The 22,539-nt window shown below is 51.8% G+C and overlaps 11 protein-coding genes across 11 annotated transcripts; 4 read left to right on the top strand and 7 right to left on the bottom strand.

The window, feature by feature from the left end:
• Nucleotides 1–1,036: 1,036 nt before the first annotated feature.
• TrAtP1_010738 (uncharacterized protein) lies at nucleotides 1,037–1,441 on the bottom strand (the record flags this gene model as incomplete). The annotated part of the gene is made up of 1 exon (XM_066114825.1): nucleotides 1,037–1,441. The coding sequence occupies one exon, from the start codon at nucleotides 1,439–1,441 to the stop codon at nucleotides 1,037–1,039; it is 405 nt and encodes a 134-aa protein (XP_065970922.1).
• Nucleotides 1,442–1,613: 172 nt separating this feature from the next.
• On the bottom strand, nucleotides 1,614–2,445 carry TrAtP1_010737 (uncharacterized protein; the record flags this gene model as incomplete). Its single annotated transcript, XM_014092194.2, has 4 exons — nucleotides 1,614–1,751; nucleotides 1,831–1,904; nucleotides 1,973–2,203; nucleotides 2,271–2,445. The coding sequence occupies 4 exons, from the start codon at nucleotides 2,443–2,445 to the stop codon at nucleotides 1,614–1,616; spliced, it is 618 nt and encodes a 205-aa protein (XP_013947669.2).
• A 48-nt stretch (nucleotides 2,446–2,493) lies between these two features.
• TrAtP1_010736 (uncharacterized protein) lies at nucleotides 2,494–3,057 on the bottom strand (the record flags this gene model as incomplete). Its single annotated transcript, XM_066114824.1, has 1 exon — nucleotides 2,494–3,057. The coding sequence occupies one exon, from the start codon at nucleotides 3,055–3,057 to the stop codon at nucleotides 2,494–2,496; it is 564 nt and encodes a 187-aa protein (XP_065970921.1).
• A 2,859-nt stretch (nucleotides 3,058–5,916) lies between these two features.
• Nucleotides 5,917–6,984, top strand: TrAtP1_010735 (uncharacterized protein; the record flags this gene model as incomplete). Its single annotated transcript, XM_066114823.1, has 2 exons — nucleotides 5,917–6,508; nucleotides 6,932–6,984. 2 exons carry the CDS (start codon nucleotides 5,917–5,919, stop codon nucleotides 6,982–6,984), a joined length of 645 nt encoding a protein of 214 aa, XP_065970920.1.
• Nucleotides 6,985–7,099: 115 nt separating this feature from the next.
• On the top strand, nucleotides 7,100–9,829 carry TrAtP1_010734 (uncharacterized protein; the record flags this gene model as incomplete). Its single annotated transcript, XM_014092193.2, has 7 exons — nucleotides 7,100–7,510; nucleotides 7,691–8,203; nucleotides 8,274–8,798; nucleotides 8,856–8,934; nucleotides 8,994–9,307; nucleotides 9,368–9,611; nucleotides 9,672–9,829. The coding sequence occupies 7 exons, from the start codon at nucleotides 7,100–7,102 to the stop codon at nucleotides 9,827–9,829; spliced, it is 2,244 nt and encodes a 747-aa protein (XP_013947668.2).
• A 1,741-nt stretch (nucleotides 9,830–11,570) lies between these two features.
• TrAtP1_010733 (uncharacterized protein) lies at nucleotides 11,571–13,282 on the bottom strand. The gene is made up of 2 exons (XM_014092192.2): nucleotides 12,496–13,282; nucleotides 11,571–12,440 (listed from the first exon to the last, which is right to left on the bottom strand). The coding sequence occupies exons 1-2, from the start codon at nucleotides 12,718–12,720 to the stop codon at nucleotides 11,937–11,939; spliced, it is 729 nt and encodes a 242-aa protein (XP_013947667.1). The 5' UTR covers nucleotides 12,721–13,282; the 3' UTR covers nucleotides 11,571–11,936.
• Nucleotides 13,283–14,386: 1,104 nt separating this feature from the next.
• TrAtP1_010732 (uncharacterized protein) lies at nucleotides 14,387–15,049 on the bottom strand (the record flags this gene model as incomplete). The annotated part of the gene is made up of 1 exon (XM_066114822.1): nucleotides 14,387–15,049. One exon carries the CDS (start codon nucleotides 15,047–15,049, stop codon nucleotides 14,387–14,389), a length of 663 nt encoding a protein of 220 aa, XP_065970919.1.
• Nucleotides 15,050–15,188: 139 nt separating this feature from the next.
• Nucleotides 15,189–17,333, bottom strand: TrAtP1_010731 (uncharacterized protein; the record flags this gene model as incomplete). Its single annotated transcript, XM_014092190.2, has 1 exon — nucleotides 15,189–17,333. One exon carries the CDS (start codon nucleotides 17,331–17,333, stop codon nucleotides 15,189–15,191), a length of 2,145 nt encoding a protein of 714 aa, XP_013947665.2.
• Nucleotides 17,334–17,794: 461 nt separating this feature from the next.
• TrAtP1_010729 (uncharacterized protein) lies at nucleotides 17,795–20,414 on the bottom strand (the record flags this gene model as incomplete). Its single annotated transcript, XM_014092189.2, has 5 exons — nucleotides 17,795–19,794; nucleotides 19,863–19,936; nucleotides 19,995–20,040; nucleotides 20,108–20,158; nucleotides 20,216–20,414. The coding sequence occupies 5 exons, from the start codon at nucleotides 20,412–20,414 to the stop codon at nucleotides 19,193–19,195; spliced, it is 972 nt and encodes a 323-aa protein (XP_013947664.2). The 3' UTR covers nucleotides 17,795–19,192.
• TrAtP1_010730 (uncharacterized protein) lies at nucleotides 18,038–18,733 on the top strand (the record flags this gene model as incomplete). The annotated part of the gene is made up of 1 exon (XM_014092191.2): nucleotides 18,038–18,733. The coding sequence occupies one exon, from the start codon at nucleotides 18,038–18,040 to the stop codon at nucleotides 18,731–18,733; it is 696 nt and encodes a 231-aa protein (XP_013947666.2).
• A 198-nt stretch (nucleotides 20,415–20,612) lies between the features above and the next one.
• TrAtP1_010728 (uncharacterized protein) lies at nucleotides 20,613–21,224 on the top strand (the record flags this gene model as incomplete). The annotated part of the gene is made up of 1 exon (XM_014092188.2): nucleotides 20,613–21,224. One exon carries the CDS (start codon nucleotides 20,613–20,615, stop codon nucleotides 21,222–21,224), a length of 612 nt encoding a protein of 203 aa, XP_013947663.1.
• Nucleotides 21,225–22,539: the final 1,315 nt, after the last annotated feature.

Genomic DNA, 22,539 nt, shown 5'->3' with positions numbered 1-22,539 from the left:
AAGCCTGACCCGTTTTACTGCATGCGTTAACATTTCCCCTCCCCCCCTTGAAAAGGGCAGCAAAGCGGGCACTTGGGCTGAATGGGCGGCCCACGAGAGACAACAACGTGGCAGTAGTCTGCTGACTCTGCCGGTCAGGGCCATCTACCAGTCAGATACGATCTACCGCCCTAATTCGCCCAATAGAATGCAAGGCTATTTTCGTGCATTACAAAAAGGGCATTCGCCTGGGCATCCATCGGTAAGATTGCCATGGCAAAAGCGGAAATCACCACGTCACCTGTGTGTTCAAAGGGTTGGAGGAAAAAAAAGAGACATTGGAGCATGTGATAGTTGACAAGAAGCATATGGTTCATTTCAAGAAACGAGTCAATCCTTTCTGCAAGTCATTCTGTTTAGGGAAGCTATGTGGTGAATCGTGCGGCCTCGAGAGGCTGGCCGGATTGATAAAGCGCGAAAAGCGGCGATAAAGAGATCAAGGGGGGGTTTGTGTATATTGGCCCAGCCTCTGTTAGTTCCTCGATGGCCGGCGTAGATTTGAACCGGAGGGGGCAACGGGTCCGGAACGGCTTCCTATTCGAACTACTCTTGCTTAACCGCCGTGGTTCCCAGGCTAAAACCTCGTTGGCGGCTGTTGTGGATAGTAATTTGATGCGCGTGCCGGAGCGAAGTCAGTAGTATAGAGAGCACTGTGGAGACCTTGAGCCGGCTAGCCACGAGATTTGTTTCACCGGGTGGCACCTCGCAAGAGCAAGGCGGCAGTGAAGCTTCAACTTGGTGGACATGTTGGTCACTGAAGGGAGGGCGAGCTCTAGACTGAGTCATTGAGCTGGGCCAAAATCAAGCTTAGGCGCGTGGCGAGACAAACACAGAGCGAGTGAATTTATGAGATTGAAGCTGTGAAAAGAATAACTGGAATGTGTCATCGGCTCCCCTGTCATCGCCCCTGGCAAGGCATCATGTCCGTGGAACAGACATGTTCCATGACAGCCATGGCTCATGCTCTGAAATAAACTACTCGGAATCGGAAAGGTTGCTAATCCTCAATCACAAATGCCGCGGATCCCGCAGAATATTTGGGCAGTTTGTATTCTGCTGTTGGAACCAGGGGGTAGAGCCTGTCTCGAACTCCATTTTCTCCATAAGCCGCATTCCAAGGCTGCAGTAAGGAGTCTGGAACGGACCAGCCCAGTTCCGAGTTTCGTAGCCAAAGCCTTACCATGTGGCGGGAAGTTTCGTCACTGTCTGTATAGGCATCGCGTCGATGAAGCAGGGCCCAGTTGTTGAAGAATAGGATGTCTCCTGTCTTGAGATCAAGCCGTAGCTCTGTGCGGTAGGCGGCATTTGATATTTTCTCAAGGGCCAACAGCTGTGACGCCGTTAAACTTGGCACGTTGGATGATCCGTAGGATGGGTGAGGCCCGAATCGATTCGGATCCATGCTAGCCATTAGTTTGCCGTCATGGATCGTGAGAGCAGGCGCGAGGTAATAATTCGGCTCACGGCCCGAACTGTTCGTCAACACTAATCAGCAAATGTTCAAATGTTAAATTGTAAAAGCTGGATAGAATAGTGTACTTACATTTGCACAGGCCATTCTGGAGTTAATAAAGTCAGTGCCGCCGATGGAGCTTCCGAGAGCAATTCATTGAAAGCGGTGGTGGCTGAACTGAGGTACGTACACCCCCCTTTTCTGCGCCGCACCGAACCTGGAGAGCTAGGATGTCACATCCCATATCGTTGTGGTAAGGCTTTTTCAACCGAAACAAAAAAAGTCAGTAAAAGTGTATGTAGTTAGATACGGAGAAGACATTGTTTTTTCCCTCTTACCAGAGCCTGGCTGGAATGAATACCGTGGCGCTTCTCAACTGGAACCGTCCATAATTTCGAATTGGTGACGTGGGCTATTGATTGTATTAGAAACTGTCTTGAACTCAACACATGAGAAAATAGGAACTAAAAAATGACTTACTGAGAACAGTTCCCTTCTTGTCCTGCAGTCCTCTTTTATCAGCAATATAGCTGGCTATGCCCAAGTAGATGATGGTGCTATCTTCCACAGGGTAATTTAGTCCATCAAGACCTTTAAGTACAACGAAACCGCGCCCTTCGTGGATAGCTTTGGCGCATTGGGCAAGTTGCGACGCAAGCTTTGGCAGAGGGAAGTTGTACTGCCTGACTTCATCACCGTCAAGGCAGAGAGCTGTATTCAAAAGTTAGCGATGCCCATTTATTAGCTTCCACGAAACTTGTTTCAGCGTATCTCTTACATTTAAAGCTCTGAAGAGCCGCGTCCACTTCCTGAAGCTCCTCTTTGTGAAGTTGCAAGGTGTATGCCTCTTCACTTTTGAAATCGTTTCCTGACCAAGCCAAGGGGCCATTGATCACATCTGTGAGCTCTGGCATTGCTTGCTTGGAGCCAATGACATCCATAGCTCCAGGCATACTGACAGAAAAGACTGCTTTGCTCATCGTGCTGTTGGCCTTGAGAACTCAGTGGTAGCCGCTGCTCTGGGATGGATACATATATATATATTGGAAAGGAGATGGGATACGACGGCGGATGGCCTTGGGTTGAAATGCAAGCCACGCAACAGGCTCGACGTTTGCCACCAGAGATACAGATGCCAGCAAGCTCGGGGCTCGAACAGCAATGCTTTGACGTCTCCAAGAAAGTGGAGGCAGGCAGTGGGCCGCGGCCCCGTAGTATATTTCGTCGTTGTGCGACATGACGGATGATCTGTCTGAGCACGACACGACACGACATTGCCTATCAGACTTGAAAAGACGTATGGGAGTTCGCGACGCAGACGCAGAGTGCCCAAGCAGCTGCAAGAACAAGTGGCATCCCTTTGCTGAGCTGGTGGTGCAAATCTTGCGATCAGACCCGTTGCCGCACTGCTTGGTCAAAGGGGGTACTTGCGACTGCAAGAATGCCCTTCGGGACACGACTGCAGCAACCCAGGGTCGGAGATACATTGCGGTAGCAACTGGACCGGAGAGGGGGCCACCGGTGGCTCGTTCGATAGAATCAGAGGAGTCGATGGGCTGTCGCATTGCGTTCGAGGTGGAAAAACGCGAGCCTTTCAAACCGCACCAAGATGCCGCGATAGCAACCCAATTACGACACGCCTCTCGTCGAGAGACCTGCCCAGGGTGGGTAGAAGATTGATGGGTAGTGTCCAACACGCAGTGCCATAGTTCCCATGCTCGGGCATAATGCCAACGGGCCAAAAATACTCCGTAGCAGACCAAAGGATGGGTGAAGCGGGAGCGAGCTAAACTCCATCAACTAGCTCTTTCTGTCTATAGCAGAAGAAATACAGCTTCCAGCCTTTTGCGAGACAACTGCTAGAGAGTGCCGGAGAGGATTAATGAGAGGAAAGAAACCATGATGAGCCTTCGGATCGAAAGGAGACTAACTTTGCGCTGGTAGCGATCAAACTCCAGGCTGCCGGCACTAATACGAAATGTGAGCTACAAAGACTCTCGGCAGTAGTAGTAGTAGCAGTAGTAGCAATGCAAAGAAGAAAAATCTGCCTTTGGGCGGCACGACTCGCTTAGCTTCAGCCCTCACCCTCATTACACTCTGCGACTGGGCTAAAGTGAATGGGGGTGGATGTGATGGGAGGGGGGGACCATACTGACGGAGTCACGTCTGCGGAGCCTGCCTGACAACCACACATGGCAATTCGCTTCATCAGCATACGGAGCGAGCCGCTGCGGTCCTGCTGGGCACCAGGGCTTGGATGGCCTCTCGCCTCTGCGTATCTGGCGTGGTCTCGAGCAAATGAGACGCATGGCTCCGTCTCGTTCGGGTGAAGGCAAGCAAACTGCTGCATTGCTAGATTCGCTCGGCCCAAGAGCCAAAGCCAGGAGTGCCTGTCCTTGTCACACACACTCAAAGCCGACATCCATACAAAGCCCACAAAAATATATATATCTCGCCCCATCACCGCGCCTCCCCTCAAGCACGGAACATCACTCTGTATCTGTGCCAGTTGATGGGAACTACACACTTGTGAAATTCCCAGCGTCTCAAAGGCTGCCGGGACAAAGAGTTGTTGGATGAGGCATTGGGCTCACTTGTCTGGAGCTTGGCAATAGGCATTTGCCGTCCTTGATGGCAAATTGAGAAAGAGAAACACAGGTCGTTGGAAACACATCTTTGGCCAAGGGGAACGGACTCATATGATGCTCCTTTTCCTCTTCACTCGCGTCTCTTTTGTTCTGAAAGATGATTCACCAGAGCAGAAAGACGACTGCTACGAAATACGAAAGATATAAGTTGTAGCACGTGCAATAAAGCTTGTTGGCTGTAAGCATGCTTAGAGTATGTACGTGATGATACCCGGTTTGCGGCATGTCATGCCTCATCGACATGGCAACAGCGTGTTGGAAGACCCGCGCCGGCACAGCTGTACAGCCACAGGCGGGAAGAGAGCTGAGAGAAACTGAGTAGTGAGCATAATTTCCGACACGTCGTCCAGTTGCAGCAAGTATCGATCAAAGCCGTTTAAATTGTCAAATTTTCAGCTCATATCATCGCAACTCGGGATCCCTTGGGGTGGAGCATCTCAAGCAGTACCAGGCTATACGGGTGCCATACCATACGCACTCGTACTTTGCAAGTATCTTGGCTCCCCTCCTCCCATGTCGATGCCGGCCACTCAGAGGTGCATAAAAGTGACAGGGACGGGGCTTCGAACCTCGACCGGTGAGACCCATCAGTGTGAACATCAGCAAGGCTTGGGTCTCGTGCTGGGGGGCCGCAGTCTGTGATTGGACCCTTGGCTGTGACGAGCGAGAAAGTGGATTCTGGAGTTGGAGCTTGTAGCCGCCATTGGAAGATTAACGGCCTGGCAAGGTGTTTGCTGCATGATGGCCCCCATCAGGACAGCCAACCAGGGTGTGGAGGTCTGGACTGGCCTCGTACACATGGCGTACTGGAGGTTGCTTCTATCACATCCGACGAGTGGCAGGGCACGGTAGCGCAGCCCGGTGTGGAAGAGAGGCTGATGCAGTTTGCTCCGATTTGCAGGCAGAGCTTTGTGGCTGGCTGCTGCTATATTGCTGCTGCTGGTGCTGCTGCTGGTGCTGCCACTACAGCTGTCGGAGGTGATGATGACGGCGGTGGCAGCAATATCGTCGGAGTGCTACTGCATACGGGCGTCTGCCTTGATTCGAGAGCGTGAGCAACTGCAGGCGGCGGAGGAGCGGCAGGATGGGAGGCGGCGATCGGCGTGTGGCCGCATTTGTCTCTGCCGGCGAGACATTGGCAGACAGAGCTGAAGCCATCTCCGTGTAGTTCTCTGCTCCAGGCTGTTGAAGTTGATACCTCGGGCAGAAAGAAAAGCTACTTGGCAAAGTGCTGCGTTTGCGTGCCCCATCCAGGTATCCAGCTCCTGCCTTGTCAGCGATGCAAGCTCAGAGGATCGGACCGGCACTCATTCCGATAGGTAGCACTCAACTGTATCTCGACCTGGACACGCTTCAAGCTTGTCAAACTCCAGTCCAAACCAATCCATGTCAATCCAGTCTCTGCGAATCCATGTCGTGCCAGATCCAGGCCCCAGCCACGGCTCCAGAGACTCCAGAGACTCCAGTCCTGCCCTGCCAGGCCTCCTCCACCAGACCCAGAATGGCCGGCCACCTCCAAAAAGAAACGAACTGCAACCGTCCCGGCCGCGCTGCTAGTCTCGGGTCCCCTTGCGTTTGAGGCCTTTTTCAGATTGGCAGCCAGCCGCCAGCCGCCGTGATGGGGGGGAATTATAGCGGGCGGCGATGCGGGCGCGCCGCAAGAGCTGAGAAGAAGCAAATCCAGCGCTGCTCAGCCGCTCCTCCAGCTCGGCCGCCGCGAGACAGACCCCAGACGATCCCCTGGCCGACACCTCGCCGATACCTCGTCGATACCTCATGCTCCTCGCCAGCGCCGCGGACGCCAATGTACCGCCGTCTGCTGCAGGGCGCCCGACGCCGTTCCCTGATCGAGAAGGCTACGTCCCGATAGACCGGTATGGGAGGCGTCGCCATCGAGCGCATCCTTTCGTGTGCGACGAGTACTTGTACAAATACGGCCCCCTGCGATCACAGAGCTGTCAATCCCCCCGGTTTCCTTTCCCACCCATCTCATCTCTGCTCAGCTCCTCCTTTGGGCGGTGCCTCTCGAGCTCTGCCTCCCGTCAGGCCATTTCGTTTGATGTGATACGATACGACCAGCGCACATCACCCCCGTTGAACAGACGCAGCAGCGGCCAGTCCCACGCTGCCCGCTCTCCTGCTTCTGCGTCCCCTCGGAAGCGCTCCTGGGGCTCCTCTCTGGTGGAAACTCTGTGCCCCGTCCCGGCTTCGTGCTGGCTCCCCTATTGCGCGGCAGAAATCTGCTTGTCCTGGCTCTTTTGGCCGGTCTCAATCATCAAGCTGTGCAACACACCCTCCTGTGGCCTGGCAGCGTTGCGCCGCAGCAACCATGGAGGCAACTGTTGTGTTACGCTCTCCCAGCATCCCCGTAAGTGTGACGTCCCTCCCCATCTCTGGTACGATTTGTGCAGGCGGGCGGCATGCATTGCACGAATGAATGAGTCGCTTGACTCTGACTCGCTGTGGTTCTGTCGCCCTACTCGCTTCTCGTTCACGTTGTGCTGCTTTCTTATACGCGGGAGATTCTTTCCTTTCCTTGATTCATCGTTTTACTTTATTTCCTTGTCTTAACCCAAAGTCTCGCACCCCCCAAATGCTACCCCCTTCGTCCACTTGTATTCGTCTACTCCCAGCTGTGTATATATGACGGGTGAGATGGGCGGTGCGCTGCCTGTCTTATCGCTGTTGCAGCTTGCCAGCCCCCTCATCCTACTGAGCCGGGGGTTGATGCTCGACCGGCCAAGACAGCCTGAAGAGAAAGACATTGAGTTTTGACCGGTTTCCTGAATAGTCCTCCCCGGCAAGCGGCCATCGGCCAAAGCGCAGAAGAACAAGCAACAATAGTGTGGCCTCCAATGATACGACCCCGGCTGCCTATTCCTGGTCCTATGGAGTCAGTCCAGCGACTCATGGCGTACAGCCTTCTAGTATTCAGCTCTATCCGATAGATGCGGCTTACATGCTCTCTTCGTCACCAAACTCTGCTGGCGTCACCGAAACAACGCGTGTGCCAGTGGCCGCCCCTGGACAATTGCCTCTGAATGGTCTGCCACCTGATCCCCAGGCCTATAATGCATATCAGCCGCAGCCGTATGTAGGTAACACAAACGGTGGCCCTTGCCCGCCGTACTCCCTTGGGTCTGATAATAGGTTTTACTATGGCGACAGCACCATGCCGATCCAAGGTCCTCCCTCCACAGAGGCGCTGAATGCATTTCCTTCTCAGCAATTTCATGCCACTGGCCAGCCCGGTGACTTCGACATTGCCCGGCCTCGTTCCCAGCATCCGTATAACTTTCAAGGGGTGCCACCAATTGGTTCTACCAACCCTGGTGTAATCCAGCATTATCCACATCCTTCTGTTTATACCGTGAGTCAAGATCTATGTCCCATGCCCTCCCCCCTTGGATATAGTCGTCCGCCTTGTACTACCTTCTACTGCACCTCCATATTTCAAGAGCAAGAAATTGGCCCTTTCCAGACTCATCACCTGTTTCCCTCTCAAGTCTTCATCAATTGGATTAGCCACTCACCCATCCTATCACTCCAGGCACCACAACAGAGCCACCCTCTCACTCAACAAGTCCAAGATACAAACCTTGCATACGCGGCTCACTTCAATAACCCCGACATGGGAGGAGGACAGTATGACCCCCGTGACTCTCGTCAAACCGGTATAAATGAGTACTATAGTCAAGCGCCCGGAGTTATTTCTCCACCCTTTACGGGATTTGGAGACATGCTAAATGGAGCTATTCAAAACCATAACTGGCTGCCGACGATGAGTCCTCATGACGAACCTCGCCAACATGGCCGTGCTGAGCCTGCGCATCATCATCGGTATATGTCAGATGATTCGGAAGAGCTTGATAATACGGACATTGATGCGGATGCCAATGGCAGTTCGCCGGAAGCAATTGTAGAACCAGTGCCCTCTCTTAAGCGGACAAGATCTCAGATCACTTCGGGTCCGCCATCAAGGCGAAGTCTCCTTGGCTCTTCCAACCCAAATGAGGTCAAGAAAGTCAAGGCATGTGTTCGATGCCGGATGCAAAAGATGAAGGTGAGCCACGTTTTCGTTTCATAAACCCGGGCCAATTGGTTTGTTCTTGGCAGCTAATGTTGTGCGGTAGTGTGAGCCTGACTCAACGGACCTGTTGGGAGATTGCGTAGGGTGCAGAAACTACTCCAAGACGTCGAAAAAGACGATCCACCGAATGCCATGTTATCGCGGCAAGATCACAGACGCCGTCTTGTACCGCAGCGGTGGGCTTCAGCTTACTAACCGCTGGAGAGGCACAGAGATGAAGGACGTAGGAGACCGGGTCAGCCCAAGGAGCATTCGCACCATCTCTTTCACTCTGGGCATATCCAGACATCCCATCATCGTGAATGTCACCGAATTCCGTCCCCGCGTTGGCGATGTACTTGCGCGATTCTGGACGGTCCCTGGTGGTGAGCATGGAGTGCGAAAGAGGAAAGACTTGGCGCCTTTTTGTCTGGCCGATATTCATAAAACCGCGGCGTACTACAAGGAATATATTGAAGAACATGCAGTCGAAACTTTGAGACGAGAGAGAGCCGGTGGGGAGAGAGCTCCACGAAACATGGTCGAGACGACATACAAAGCAGCCATAGAATACTATGAAGACTTGACGGTAAGTGACTTCAGATCCGCTCGTGATTGACTCAGTTGAATAACAGGCCGACCTTAGGCTAAACCTTTCCTCACATTGACTGAGGAGAAGGAAAGAGACTTCCTCAAGGTTTTATTCCATTTCTGGTTTGCCATGCGTAAGTTGTGTGCACAATTCGGATGGATAGATGCAATTTAGGCTGACAAAAGCTGCCAGGTCACTCGACTGGGTCCTCGTGGATCTGCGGCGAGGAATTATTGGAGATGAAGCCCGAGACGAGAGATGAATCCTATCCATTGTTTGGAAAAGTATCGGTGCCACGCATGATACTTGCTCAGTTTGACAGCATCAACACCCATCTTCTGCACAAGTATGGAAAGAAAGTTCTTAGCGAACTCGAAGGCTTCATGTCACGAGGCTCGACGACGATGTGGTACACGGTCTTCCTTTGCTTGTTTATTCTTTTGCGCGAAGCAAGCTGGTTGACTGAAGATCGCTATCGCCACGCGCGAAACAATTTCAGCTCTAGTGTAAGTGAAATAAATCCATGCAAGCCCCGCGCCATGTTTATTGACTTTGCCTCGTTTCAGCTTCGTTATTCGATCCCCGAGTTTGTAGAGCAACTGCAAGATGGTTGCAACAATCTCCTTCAGCATTGGCATTACTACAACACCGACGGATGGACAGAGTTCATTGGTCATCCCGACAGACATAAAACTAGTCTGGCTCACCTGACTTCGGACCAACACGCGCTTGTGTTGGATGCCTACGATGATGCTCAAACACAGAGACAATTGGGTACATGGAAAATGTACAAGGAGAATAACGGACGTGGTAAGATTTGACAGCACCGTGAGTAGCGAGTTTCAGTATTGCTTACCCGTTTCATTGCAGTGGAAAGTCCAACTCCGAAAGTAATCGAGGGCAGATCGTATCAAGGGCGCCAGAGCCATTATGATTGGGACCATTCCCACTATTGGATTGCGCAACTGTTTGAAGGCAATTGGGGGGCACATCCAACGTATCAGACAGAGCCGGTATCCCCATTTTAGAGCATCCGGACTGGCATAGGTGACATCATATCCAAACAGATGGGTTGCTTTGCATGGTGAACACAGCGATTGGGTATTTCGGAGAAAAGCGACGGATTTGATGGAACAGGGATATAAAGGTACAGGTAATCACTCTTTTTGTTAAACGCCACTAGTGCTAGTAATAATTCACTCTTTTAAATTGACGATGGGGTTTTCATTATTGGATATCATGCTGTAACGTGTGCCTAGTTTGGAGGCTCTCCTTTCAAATTTCATTAGTCAGTGCTCATTGAGCACAGTCTTGTCGTCTTGTTTTTACGTATGCCATGGACATTCTTTACAAAGCAGGGATACAGCCTTTTGTCTGATCGTCCTAATCAATATATAGACATGCATCCGCACATGCGTAGCTCAGAATGGGTGTTGGCACGCCCGCAATCCTTGCTTTTTGCTCTGCTGTCTGCCCTGTTTGTCGTGTCACATCGCATGCAGGTCAGCAAGAATAAGGAGTCAAATAAAGTAAGTAATACCACTAGTACCATGCCGGTACTTGTGCCGGATGTCTCGACTTGGAGCCCGCATGTAGACAAAGATGACGGCCATCTACTTGGAAAATCATCGTCTTGGTGTAAGCGGATTTTGTACGTGTGTTGGGTGCGGTTGGGCTGACACGTATCAAGGGATAAGCGCCGAGGACGATGTGTTTGCTCGAGGACCAACATGATATTGCCGCTAATGTCTTAACCTAGGTGTACCTCCCTGCTTTATCTCGTCTTTTTTTTTTCCTTCCCATGAAACTCACTAAACAGTTTACCACTTTCATTTCCACTCATTTATAAAGCCACAAAAAAAAAAAAAAGCGAGATTAAAAAAAAAAACTCCACCTTCCGCCTCCCGCAGCTCATGCCCAATTTTAGCTTCCCCAATCATGTCTTAAAAAAGGGCATCGACTCGGCTTGCCCTGAAAGAGCAACAAGCCAGTACGTCATGCATGGCCAACACCGTTAACACGTATTATACGACTCCATACTCCATACATTTTCTTCCCACGCCAGAGCCCCGCAACGAACCGCTGTCATCAGCAGCAGAGCAAATTAAGATTAAAAAAAGAAAACCCTGAATGCTGCCGCGAAATACTCCATATAGAATAGCTAAACCCCCCCCCCCCAGTAGCTACTACCTAGGCAAAGCACCAAGTGTTTACTAAACATTCATGTTTGAAAAAAAGCAAAAAAAAAACAAACAGAACCAACCCCTGAGAATATAAATCGGGGGGGGGGCCTTCCTCTCAAACTAGTATTAGCGCATAAAAAAACGACGCGGCAAAAGACGGGAAGGCCCAGCGGCGCGATTCAGCCCGTCCGTCTCGGCTCGGAAGCTAACGCATGGACCCCGAGTTTTTTTAGCACTATTGGAAACCAACTACTATAGACTATCGAGTGATGGAAATTGGTGGCTGCCAAGCATTCAAGGCTTTTTTGTTTGTTGGCTCGATGTTTTTTACTTTTCTTTTTATATGTATGTGTCAAGTGATATAATTGATGATGTAATTTGTTTCACTTTCAGCTACCTACAAAGCGTGGCTTGGCAGTGGTATGGCCGTGGCCGTGCAAGAAAAAACCTCATCCGCAATCATCTTGAAAAAGTGTCGCATTTAAAGGCAAAAAAAGTCCAAAAGTGAAGCACCAAGTCGCTTTGATTAGTGCTACCTAGATAATTGCTAGACTTGTAGTAGATATCCAGGTTATACCAAAGCAACACACGTTCCACACAAGCAATAATGACTGAAAAATAGCAAAAAACCCCCAGTCTTTTACTCCCAAGCTCTATGCCAATATTTTGTTTTGTGCCTCTCTAGCCTTCAACTCCTCCCCAATGCATATCCAGCTTGACTTGGCCATCATCTAAAAATTACGCCAGCTCATGCAAGTTGAATTCTCCATTGCGAACCCCAAAATCACTCCGAAAGATTCCACCCCGTAATATCGCGTTCATCTCTAGTATTCGCCGTTAAGCTCTCCTTGTTATGTGTACACGTCCGTCCATCTCCGTGGAGTTAATAGAAGCCGTTCGTCTTGGTATGCTCGTAGTGATCGGTGACCGGTGATCGGTGCTAGAAGCGTTACTAATTCTGTTCCAGCATTCTCGAAACCCGTGACCTTGGTATAATGCCAGAGCAATCCGTGGGGTCATTGTCCAGGAGGAACGGCCTGTCTCTCATCTTGTATCGAAGTCTAGTGTCGTAAGGGGCATCCGGCATCAACATTGAACTTGCCCAGCCTTCTTCGGGCCACTCTTCGTCCACAGAAATGACCTCTCCAAGACCACTTCCGAATCCGCGCGAGCGAAGGCGCTGAGCTCGCCTTTTAAGTCCGTGAGCAGCGGCAGGCTTTCTGAGGGAACTCTTATACCTTATATGTTCCACAGACTGTGCAAGGATGGCACTGGCATTGCAAAGATCCTTGTACTCCTTATCCATCTTCCACGCCTCATACTTAGTGGCCGGCGCGGCAAAGATTAGAGGAAGTGGTATGCCTGCGAGCATCTTGGTTTCGGCGTAATCCATAAATTGGGAAATGAATAAGCGATTCCATGGAGACATGGTCGCGTGGAAGAATGCCGTGTCGACCTAACCAAGCACGTCAGTAGAACAGCTTGTGACTCTCGATATACGCACTGCTTACCGGTTGGAATGGGTCATGATCTAAGCCCCAGTCACTTGGCGGTGCTGGAAGGAGACAAGCAATCTCTGGGAGTAGATACACCCGAAGAGACGGTATTGCATAATCGCTAAAGATTTGCCGCACCTCGCAATACGAGCTGAGCCTTCGGTGGATTATGCAGATATACACTCGCCTGTGAGTTCTCGATGACGCTGCAGTGCGACAGATCCTTCTCATTTCCTCCATCTGGAAATACACTGTTTGCAGTGTGTCTCAAAATTGATGAGGTATGTAGTGCCAGAAGGCTGGGCAACTAAGCAGCAAGAGAAAAAGACCAGTCAACTGAACAGCCAGAAAACAAGAAAAGCAGGCGTCAAGGAAATGAAACGAGGAATCGGCGTGGTCAATCTGCCTGGTATAGCGAGTATAGGTGAAGCCAAATCGAGACTTGTTGAAGAACTCTCCAAACAAGATCGAGTAGTCGAGATGCTATGCAGGCGAACAAGAAACATGGAGGGAAAAGCAACGCCGAAAGTTCTAGTCTTTTCGCGTATGAGTTAGAAAACGATGCCAAGGACAAATTGTTGGCACAAGCCGCTTGCAAACCGACAGAGAATAGACTTTGTAGCCAAAGGATATCAATCTCGACCAGTAGACCACGCAAAACATCGCCGCGTAAGGTAAACTGTACTTGTTGAGTGCTCTTCGACGGCAGCACTGTGCATGTATCAGGACAAGGGCGAAATAGTATTTTATTGTAAGGCGGTTTAGCAAAGGCCGCGTCGTTTAACTTTTGTGCGTTTGCCGGAAAGGTATTCGCTTCGCCGGTCGATCGTGAGTAGCTGGAATATGGAGCATCAGGCGGAGCTAAAACCGATGCAACACAGAGAGGGCTAGTCAAGACGAATAGCCTCGGTGGAGAAGTTGCGGAAAGTATATCAGAAGTCTTGTCCAGAGCAAAGGTTGGTAATGGGTCCAAGAGAATAGCAGAGCAAGTGGCAATCTGCGAGTGAGGTGACCAAACAGAGAACGCAAAAGTACGCGTAAGAGATAAAAGTAGGTGAAAGAGAAGAAGAGAAGAAGAGACGATGCGAGAGGTGATGAACGAGTTGAGTTTTGTCATGGCGGTGCCTGCCAGTTGAAGCACAGCCTGACCGCTCTTCATCTGGTAAACTTTCTGCAATGGCATTTCCTCTCTCTCTTTCTTTCTCTCCCTCTCTCTCTGTGTGTGTGCTGATTCCGATACATGGCTGGAGAGAATCCGTTTGTAGACCAACTTTCCGCCCCTATCGTGCAGTCACTTCTACCAACATGTTACTTGAGCAAACACAACGGGTATACACAGCCGATACAAGGCAGGGACACACACATGCCATTATCATTCACCGTCCAATAGGCCACAAAAGTAATCGCGTGTCATTACGGGGAGAAGCCAGCCTCCATTTTGGCCACTGTGCCAGTGGCTGATGAAAGGCTGGAGCCATTACTGTTCCGGGCTGTAAAAATGACACGGAGCCAATAATATTCCTCGCCGTGAAATAACATGAAGCCAACTATGTTCCTAGCCTCACCCCGTAAAAACTACTCACGAAGCCACTCCATCTATATAGATAAACTCCCCAGCTTCACAGCAAGGTATCAACATGAAGAATAGCCCCAAAAACACTTCCAATATTTCGCTAGCAGCATGCCCAAAGCCCACAAAAAAGGCCCCCAACTCAAAACTCGTCGTATATAATCTTCTCTCCAACAAGCTTGTCCCTCCAGGCGCCAATAACGTGAATCGTCCTACTGAATTCATGAATTCATATCGAGAAAAGAAATATCCTTGCAACTTCTAAAAAAGGTTCACTCCAAGCATTCAGCGCCATCTCATCTTCTTCCGGGCTAGCCTCCCTCCTTTATTGAGCGTCTAGCTCCGATCATCCCTCTTCAGAAACATTTCCAGCACAACTCGCTCTCGGTCCCTCTTTGCCTTGTCCTTGTCATCACTCGATCGGAACAGCAGCGGGCTCACTAGTTCGGCATATCTCCTCTCTCGTATCCTTCTCGTTCTAGCTGCCTCAGTCTCGTTGGGACGGAAACTCAGTCGCCGCGTCAGTGCCCCGAGCGCAGGTGTTGGTGGCTGGGTGGCGGGACTGAGCTCAGCAACCACGCGCGAAAGGGTCGCCGTCAGAAAGACAAATGCAATGTTGTGGCTTGGGGAAGTGGAAAGCGAGTCCAGGATGTGGTTCTTCACATCGGGCCATGCGTTTACCGGAGTCGACGTAAGGTTGGGCAATTCTATTGAGAGCTTAGCCCAAAGGTGTGGCGGGATGAGCCCATCCATGAGAGAGGCAAGGAATAAAAGTAAGACGGAAGAGTAAATCTCCAGCTTTTGCGTTGACAAGAGTTCCACGGGCAAGGCGTCCGCTAGAGGCGAATGGCTATCCAGGGCTGATATCAGTGCTGCTTTGAGGGCGTCTTGTTTGTCGGCTTCTATCGTCCAGGTGGAGGGATCCAATGGCCAGCCAGGATCCCGCGGGATGGTCAGCTCCTCAAGCATCGCTTCATCCGCTACACATCGTTCAGCCATGGTTTGTATAACTTCAGTAAGCTTGAACAGTTCTCGAGGCGCGGAGCAGTGCACGTCCCAGTCGTACGTAATGGTTCCTTGGATATTGTTATCTTTGATAAACTTTCTGATTCCGTAATCGGGGACTCGAATCAGCTCGTCAATCGATCTTCCAAAGCAACTCGGGAGCCACGTTCCGTGTACCGGCACAAAGTGGTCTTTGCCCCCCCTCGACGCGCAACACCAAGACTTCATCAAGCTTGCAGCTGGCGTCGTTTAGCCCCCGAACATGTGAAATCTCCGAAACTCGAGCCTCAATCACAACCATTACCGTCTCGCCGGGTTCGAGGGTCACTGACGATCCCAGCGTGGCCTTGTGTCCGTCATCGTCGGGTCGGTGGAATGACGTCTTGAGCCACTTTGCTGCACTTGATTCATCTTCACTAGAGTGAGACTCGTTGAGGAACTCGAAGCTGGCAGCGGCACTGCTGGTATTGGCAATGGTTATGAGGCAAGAATGCGTCTCGAAGAAGCCTACTTCGCCAAAGTCGACGGCGCCGTCTGTCTGGCCGTAACCGCCTTCTACGATGAGGGTGACGCCGGGCCGGCCTTCGTTCTCGGCTCGGTCCAGCTCAAAGGCAATCTCTGCATGAATCTGCGCCTTCTTTTCTTGGTCAACAGCGTCGTAGTTGAGTGTAAATGTGGAAACAACCGGCTTGTGGTCTGAAGATGTGACTCGCTGGAACGAGTTGTAAAACTCTAGAGAGATTTCCTCTTGTGAGGCATCATCCAATGCTTCCCCATCATCATTTTCGTCGTATTCGTCGTATTCATCATATGCCTTGTAATCAGCGGTGGGGGCCTTTGGAGGCAGGGTTCCTCCATCGGCGTCAGGGTCGTAGCTAAAGAGGACATCATCATCCTGTTCAAGCCCTCTTGCCCTCATCTCTTCGTCTTTCCGCTTGACCTCTTTCAAGGCCTCTGCTTTCTTCTCGTACTCCTCTCTGTCCTTGCGTGTCCTGTAAAGGATTCGATCGCACCAGCTGGGCGCCCTCTGCTTCTCGCTCGTATCGAATAAGCCAAATGTACCGACGTCGTATTTAAAGGTTGGTAAGAATGAGATGGGTCCTTCTCTCCAGCCGTCGTGGAACAGCCTCTGTTTTGCAATGACTCGCCTCAGCTGGTCATGCGGCAGCAGTGAATCGATGGTTGCTTGAAGAGATGCCGGGTCCTGGCTGGGATCATCTGGGAAGTCATCTGGATCCGGCAACGAACTGGCAGAGTCGAAACTCTGATCAAAGCTATGGTCGCGAGAATGCATCGACGACATTGTGGTTGTCTCGTCGTCGCTTTCAGATGTCCTGGTGACAATAATTCCATCGCCGCCTTCAATGGGCGCCGGGACCTTGTCGTTGCTCAAGTCGTACTCCCCTCGAGCATGTAACGTGAGGAGCCTTCTAATGTCATCTCCTGGAAGGCCGTCTAGGCGGAAATTCAAGTCTCCAAACCAGAATGCATAGTCTTCATCCCCAATCCTGTCTCCGTCGTCATCAGACACGCCGCTAATCACCACCGAGTCGAACTGCGTCTTGAACATGATCTGCCCTACATCCCAGCACCGTCTGTCAAGCGATGCTGTATCTGCGCCGCTAGCGAGATGGCAATTGACAAAGAGGAGCTTTGTGGTTTCTCCCAGCACAAGGCGCGTTGCTACAGCCCCTTTGTTTCCAAAATACCCAAGAAGACCTGTCCCGACCTGCCGCGTGGACACATTGCTGATGGTGGGAGCAATCGTGGGAGAAGCGTACACCAAGAGTAGCAATCCTGTCATTTGCTCAGAGACGACCAGCTGGTAGCCTGGAGGCAGTGCCGCTTCCGCCGCTGCAGTCCATTTCTCCATGGGTCCATTGTCCACGTATATCCGGCTCATGTACTCTCCGGTTCGGCTGAGATCCACCACCTCTTGCAGTCCCAGAACATAGAGATCATAGCCCTCGCCGCTCTCCGATTCCACTGACTTGTGACCTTTATCGTCCGACTCGACTGGACGCTTTGAGGGGCCGTCTCCTGAGATGTCGAGCCTCGAGATGGCTTCGCCAGTTTCGAATTCCTCGGTGAACCAGCTCGCGAGGTCTTTGTCGGTTCCGGTGCAGGCCGCCACATTCCAGGTGCCCACCTTGATACGGACCGTGCTTGGACGAAGATATTCGGAGCGGCGAGACAGCACGGCTCTGGCCAGCGACTGGGGGACCCCGACGTCCACCGGCTCAGACCCGACGGACTGGTCTCGCGGCGGCTCTTCCATTGTGTAGGAGGATGTCGAAGAAGAAGATCGTTGAAAGCGACGGCGCTACCTCTCAAAGTCGTGGATCTTCTTGCCACCACCTGGCTGCTAGATCATGGTGCGGCGGCAGTGGTTGCGATTGCGACACAGGCAATGAAGGCAGGATGGCCGCATATGCTATACAGTAGCTGTACAATTCGTAGTTGTAGCAATTATGCAAATCCGATACAGTAAAAGGCTGAATAAGAACAACGGTCTCGGTGCTGAGTATGAGCTGGACAAAGAAATCCCCAAAACTGCCAGGCACCGACGATGCAGCAATCAAAGGTGAGCGAGGTATCGTTACAATGGATGACAATGTCGCCTGAGAGCTCGCGTCATGCTGGTCCTCTGCCAGGCTCTTATCGATAGGCATCATTAGCAGCCATCGGCCCCTCTAGGCCCGTGCTAGCACTGCTAGTAGCTCCCGCCAGCATCATCATCTTCATTCAGCTTCTAATCTACAGCTTTACATACGCAAATACGCCCATCGCCATATCCAGTGTCCTTTAAGCAGCAGCTCTTGCAGCAAACTCTTCTCGACCATCTCCATACCCAATCTATATCTAATCTCTTGCGACAACCACACAGCCTCGATTGCCCGCAAAGATAGACACGCCGCATCACATCGGGGCAGAGTGCCATACAGCTACTTCCGAAGAGACAAAACCACAACAACAGCCATCATGAGCAGTAAACCAACGCCCAGAAAGCCGCGGCACAACCGCCATCCCTCAAACCGCATCCCCGCCATCTCCGACTACGAATCCGACGCCGCCATCACAACATCCAGATACGAGGCCCCGCCGCCGCGAACAAACACCGAGCTCAACCTCTCCGTGCTCCAGCGCTACCTGCCGTCCATCAGCAGGATCCTGAGCATCGCCGCCAACGCCGTCGTCTACACATTCGACAACGCAAGCCAAGGCTGGGAAAAGTCCGGCATCGAGGGCACCATGTTTGTTTGCGCGCAGACGCCGCTGCCAGAGGACCCCGACCACCGCCCTCGGGCCTGCGTCTTTGTTCTGAGCCGTCGTGGCCTTGACAATGTGATTGTTGATTTGGCGAGTGTGGGCCATGTTGAGATCATGGGGGAGCTGGTGATTCTCAAGGTCGAGGGCCATTGGGAAGAGGGTGAGAAGGTCGTTGGGCTATGGATCCATAATGACGAGGAGGGAACTCGGGCTACCAATGGAGCCATCATTGAAGAGAGCTGGAAGATTGCCCGTGCTGCCGGGACGGTGGTAGATGAGGGCCCAAGGCCAGAGGCTGGTCCGGCAATGCAGGCTATTGGTCGTCCTCTGACGCTTAACGAGCTATTTGGGAGACAACAGGCGGCGGGGGGGGAGCTGAACGTCTCTGAGGCACAAGGAATTATTTGACATTGTAGCTTTTTATTAATCTGACACGAAATTGACGACTGTTTTTCGATAAGAGGGCATTGAGCGAGGTACGGTTATTACATGGCAGGAAAGAGAGGAACCAGCATATCTAGCAATTGAGCCATTACAGGAGGAAGAAATAATGTTACAAAGATTACACCAGAGGCATTCTCTCAAAGCTGCTTCTTCGCACATGCTAAAAGGGCTTGAACACGAATATCTCATTATACGGAATACAGCGCCATACCAAAGGCATGCTTCCGGTTCGAGCACGCAAGCATTAGTCTATCCATAGACTCATCCTGAGCGACCAATATCTAGTTAACATAAAATAAACAAGGTTCCAATCAACCCATACGCCGGCAGCTTATAATTCGCAAACCCCTCGTTTCCTATTCACGTCTCCACAAACCACAAATTCTTTCTGTTTTGAAATGTCTTTATACCTAGCCAATCCAATTATACCGTTCCGCTAATGCTCAGCTCCCGAATCTCCTGCAAAACCTGCTCCACCCTTGCGTCCAGCTGCCCCTCTGCGTACTGGTCTCTGGTATCCGCGTCAAGATACTGCTGCACCTGCGCCATACGCGAGTACGCTTCCGCACAGAACCTCAGCTGGATCTTGACCAGGGCCTCGAAGCTGGGGTCCAGGTAGGGAACCCGCAGGTCAATCAACTGCGGCAGCTCAGTGGTCAGCTGCTCATTCAGCTGCTCGTACACGGCCTTTGACATTTCCAGTTCCTTTTCCGTGCGCGGTAGCTTCGTGGCGTCCTTGTCTGGCTTCTCGACAAGCTTCTTCACCTTTGCTCGGAGGGCATCGTAGTCGAGGAGTTTGTGGGAGCGTTTCTTGATCGCTTCGTTGATGTCGGGGAAGTAGGCGCAGAAGCGGCCAATGGGCTCGAGCACGGTCGTTCGGTAGGGGCCGTCGAGGGCTTTGATGGTCTCGGCGTCGAGGTCCTCCACGGCTTGCTTGTAGCTTCTGCTGACGCCGTCCTTGGCGCCCGAGTCGCCGTAAAACGCATCTATCGTCTCGGCAATTCTCATCTGTGAAGCTGTCATGGCTGTACAAAGCATTAGCATTAGTCCGAGGTCCGGCATCTTCGGTCAGGGCAGCCTCATGTCTGCGCACCTCTCAGAGAGTCCAAGTAGCCTTTTGATTCCTTCTGCAGCCGAAGCGAGGCTGTTTCCATTGTTCTGAACCGTCTGCACGTTGGTCAGCATGCATCGTCGTCTCGCAGACATCTTGTTTGTACAGCTTTACCTTTCCTCGACCTCATAGTCACGATCGTTTGTCTTCTCCACATGCCCTATGAAAGATGCCAGGTCAGACTTGCGCCCAATACGCAATACGTACAAGTCCCAAGCAGCGCTCACCCGTCTTCATCATCACCTGCGTCGTCGCACGGTTCACATTCTTCTTGAAGCCTGTAGCAAACTGTCAGCCCCTCGCATCTGTCAGCGGGGCATCCGCAAGCTCCGTACCCGCCCACGACATGGTGGCTGTTTGTTTTTCGTTCTGATGAGGATGTCTGCTGCGTTCTTCGCTATTGGTAATATCGGGATATTGCGTGTTGCTTCGCTGGTGGACGCTGCTTCGAGCTGTTCGCGGCTGGTGACGGAGAAAGGAGTTTGCGACGAGCAGCCAGAAAGTGACGATTCGGGGGCAGCGCAGCCACGACATGCTGCGCCCGATTGGGCTCATCGACGTCAGCGACCACCGGCTCAGCCACACCTGCAAGCCGCCGCTCTCACGTGAGCCCGGCTTCTACGCCAACGCCGATTTTTCTTCCAAATCCGTCGAAGCCGGCCAATTCGATTGAGTTACAAGCCGGACGGAATTGGAGTGGCTTTTTGGAGTTTCTGGTTGTGCGGGAGAAGCATGTTCAACCCTCGGTTCCTCGTCATCAGCCTGGGGAATCCACTGCCTAAGTACGAGAGCCTGCACTCAGCCGGCCATTTCGTCCTCAATGGCCTCACAAAAGCTCTTCAGCAGCCGTCGTTCCGCGAGGTGACGCTTGGCCGACAGTCATATCTGGTGTCTCAGGGGCCAAAGTACATTCTCGTGCAGTCTCCAACTTATATGAATGTGTCGGGAAGCTTTGTGGCCAGCGTGTGGCAGGATACAATCAAGAAGTACGGCGCAGAGTCACTCGGTCTGGTGATTGTTCACGACGAATTGGAAAAGGATATGGGGGTTGTCAAGCTTATTCCCTGGGACCGCAGCCCTCGGGGCCACAACGGCATCAAGAGCGTTAGGTCATCTCTCTCACCGAAAAAGTATCCGGACTCGGTCTTTGCTCGCATTGCCGTTGGCATTGGCCGGCCCGAGGAACGAGATGCGGCTACGGTGAGTCGCTATGTACTCAAGAAGATTTCACGCGAAACCCGGACAACGTTGGAGGAAGACACTCCTTGGGATGTTGCAAAGTGCCTCATAGAACTGGAGAAGCAATGGAGAAACGAGGTTCAGGGAGGCTCGGCAGGAACGTAGAACCATGAGTGGCGTTCATAGACGCCATGCCCAGCAAACAACGGAACTTGACTCTCTACGGTGATTGCATCCCGAGGATATGTCTGCCAGATAGAGGCTTGGCAGCGCTCGTTGTAGAGCAACCACCCGGCACGATAGACACGCCGCCAGACAAAAGTTTGGCCAGAGTTTATTGAGAAACAGATCAAGGGATCCCTGTTTCATCATGTGTGCTATCACATCAGCATAGCGAGTCTCGAGCAGAGGTGGAATAGCCGGATCTCAGCAAAGTTCAAGCTGCTGGGAATCGGTCAAATTCATGTCACCAAGCGACCGTTTGCATCTAGTCGACACTTTTCTTTTCGCACTTGCGTGATCGAATATACCAATTTGAAGCCGTGTCTTTCGTGTATCCGCAACGTCGCTGTTCTGTGTTTGATGCAATCTGGAACCCGTTGATATTGCTTGTTCGGATGGATGGGCCACAGCTGCAGGTCCGAGAATCGGGGACGGTTGACAAACAGACGCATGTGAAAGCAAAGTTAATTCTTTACTCGACTCAGCTGTCACCTACGTGAGCGAATTATACATTTACAAACTCACTACTCATCCACAACGGCCAAGGCTACTCATCTTATTCAAACGGCCAACAGCTCCGTATCCATGCCGAGCAGCATCTGGCCTACCCGGAAAACACGGGGAGCCTTGGATATCGAGGCATCAAGCTGAGAGCCATCAGGCACAGCTTCATCGCGCTAGGACCAGAAGTGCGCCCCCCACAAGCGCCACTCCAAGAGATAAGGAACGTCGCCCAATCAACTACCCCGGATGGCGGCGTCGTGGGCATTATCTGGCTGGGGTGCCATGCGTCTAAGTGAGCGTCTACGCCAGACCGGGAATAGAGGCCGTGGCTGCCAACACCAGAGGCTTGGAGACTGATGCCACTGATAAGAACCATGTGGTGTGTAAGACAACGGCGGATAAGCACAAATGGCTTTGCGTAAAGCCTTTTGATTATCTGCTCTTGATCGATGAGATGCGCATTCATTATCGGCTGCCTGTTATGGGGGCGTTTCCATGTCTCTCTTTTGGGTGTGGCTCAGATCTGGCATGAGATGCTGCTCTGCACCTCCTTTTGCGGTAGCCCGCGTTACCTGGTATTCGGGTGGAGCCGTACTCCATGCTGAAGTTCATGATGTTTTATGGAGTGGTTTAGCAATGCGACATCGCACTGCAGGTTCGTGCATCTATACTCGTACTACCGTCTTCATGGTACAACGGGATAGACTCTCAAGATGAGACACGACTCATCCACTGGTACGCGTACCTTTCAGCC

The sequence above is a fragment of the Trichoderma atroviride genome, chromosome 6 (genome assembly GCF_020647795.1).
Source record: "Trichoderma atroviride chromosome 6, complete sequence".
Classification (NCBI taxonomy): Eukaryota; Fungi; Ascomycota; class Sordariomycetes; order Hypocreales; family Hypocreaceae; genus Trichoderma; species Trichoderma atroviride.
The sequence above is the reverse complement of the archived record's forward strand: the minus strand, read 5'-3'. Positions and strand labels throughout refer to the sequence as shown.

Coding starts and splice junctions, on each gene's coding strand:
- TrAtP1_010733 (XM_014092192.2), bottom strand. CDS start 12,720: ATGGAGGAAATGAGAAGGATCTGTCGCACTGCAGCGTCATCGAGAACT. Junction 12,441..12,495: donor ATCATGACCCATTCCAACCG/GTAAGCAGTGCG, acceptor GTGCTTGGTTAG/GTCGACACGGCATTCTTCCA.